General features: G+C 16.8%; 1 protein-coding gene across 1 annotated transcript; it reads right to left on the reverse strand.

Moving 5' to 3' along the window:
* Positions 1–1,511: 1,511 nt before the first annotated feature.
* On the reverse strand, positions 1,512–2,310 carry ADF1 (actin-depolymerizing factor 1, putative; the record flags this gene model as incomplete). Its single annotated transcript, XM_028677227.1, has 2 exons — positions 1,512–1,672; positions 2,103–2,310. The coding sequence occupies 2 exons, from the start codon at positions 2,308–2,310 to the stop codon at positions 1,512–1,514; spliced, it is 369 nt and encodes a 122-aa protein (XP_028533637.1).

The following is a 2,310-nucleotide window of genomic DNA, read 5'->3' on the forward strand; positions in this document are numbered from 1 at the left end:
AAATAATTTTTTTGTTTTATATATTAATGCTACTGTATAATATGTTAAATAAATATATTTTGTGTACATTTATTATTACTTTGTTATTATAAACTTTTTTTTTTTTTCTGTGTATGAATTTATTAATATTAAATTAAAAATTTAAAGAAAAAAAATTTAAACCATTATTAATTTGCATTCTCCTTAAAAATGCTTTAACTTCTAATTAATTTTGAAAAAGAAAAACTTATGAATTTGATATTTTAGTATTCGCTTAGTGTTTTAATTTAAACTTCGTTACTGCTTTATCTCTATGTAATACATCTGTCTCACTTATAATGATATAAATAGAAATAGTTTATAGAAATACCTTTTGTTGAAGTTTTGTTATTAATAAATGAAAATATATATAGTTTCTTTGTTATTATTATAATGAAATGCAAATTTTTAATTCATTTATTTTTTCTTATGGATAAAATTTTATTAAATATCTCTCTCTCTCTCTCTCTCTCTCTCTCTCTCTCTCTCTCTATATATATATATATATATATATATATATATATATATGTGTATTAATTATTATTTATTAACATTATTCTTTATAAAAATTGAGGATAAATATTTAGTTAAAAAAACCTTACAAATAAAAAAATAATGCTATAACAACTATTTTTTACATATGTTCTTAAATTTACTTGTTAACTATTAGAATTTATATTTATATTTTAACTGCCTTTGTAAATTATTAATTTTTCTCTTTTTTATTATTATTTTATTAATCCTTTTACTAAAATAAAAAGTAATGAAAATTTTTAGCTGTAGTTAATTTTTTTTTTTTTTTTAAATCATAAATCTTGTTTTTTCTATTCTTATTTCATCTTTTTGCAATAATTTAATAAAGAATAGTGAAAATATTTTTTATTATAATAAACTTTTTTTCTTTTTATTGTCCTTTACTTATACATAATATATAATATTATGATTTGTGAAACTTATTTTCTATGAAAATTTAAAAAAAAAAAAAGAAAAAAAAAAAGAAAAAAAGAAAGAAAACACATTTATGTTCATATTTATTTATATTAACATTTTATAATTCTATTTAAATTTGCAAAAATATAAATAATAAATTTTAGACAAGTATATGTAAATGAATAAATAAAATATTAGAAATAAATACTTAAATATTTGAAATATCTATTCTGTAAATATATAAAAATACGTAGAATATATTAGTTTTTTTATTAATTTAGTAAAAATTAAATGTGAACATACATTAAATTTAATATATTTCTACATTTCTTATAAAAAAATATTACATGTTCTTTATATATGCATATATTTACTTTTCTCTTTATATGTACTGTTCTATTTAATTTTTTTTTTTTTTTTAATGGAATAAATTTTTATAACTAAAGGATTTTATATTTGTTTCTTAAATAATTTTATCTTGTTGAGTGAAAAAGTTTCATAAATACATGTAAAGATATGTATAAATCATCTATATAATGAAAAACGCTTAAAAATAAGATAATTTATTTAAGTTCAGCAACATCTTGAACACTTTCAATAACTGATGTTAAAACATTAACACCTTCAATTTTTTTTAATAATGCTTGTTTACTGGATGCATAAGTCATTCTATCTCTTGAATTGGATGATACTCTAGCATACATAAAGAAGTGAATTTTGTTTACTAAAAAAAAAATAATTAAAAAATTATATGATTAAATAACAACATAATGAATTAATATTATTAATAACATGCATTCATAAAGAAATTAAACTTTTTAATTTATATAAATAAATATATATATATATATATATAAACTTATGTTCTCATGAAATAAATATTTAAGTAAATAATGTATTAACTATATATATGTATGAATATAAAGGAAAAAATGTGAATTTCTGTTTTATTTTATTTTTATTTTTTAAAAGGAAAATTATTAAAAAATTGTTCAAGAGAAATATTATGCTAAAATTTTATGTAGTAATAAAATGAACATTTATAAATATATGCATATAAGAGCAATACAAAAAAAAATTATAAAATTCATATTTTCATAAAAGAATACATAATATATTCCTATGAATCATAAAATAAATGTGCATATTTTTACCTGCATCAAATACCACATATGCACATTGAATATTTTGATTTTTATCAATTGAATCAACTAATTCAGTTATTGTATCTGTTGTTCCTTTTGAGTGAATAATTATCTCACAATTTTCTATAACAAATATAATCCATCTGCAAGTTTTTCGAATTTTCATATTGTTAAATTCTGTTACACAAGTATCGTTAACACGAATACCGCTTATCAT

This window comes from Plasmodium relictum (assembly GCF_900005765.1).
Source record: "Plasmodium relictum strain SGS1 genome assembly, chromosome: 10".
NCBI classification, from domain to species: domain Eukaryota; phylum Apicomplexa; class Aconoidasida; order Haemosporida; family Plasmodiidae; genus Plasmodium; species Plasmodium relictum.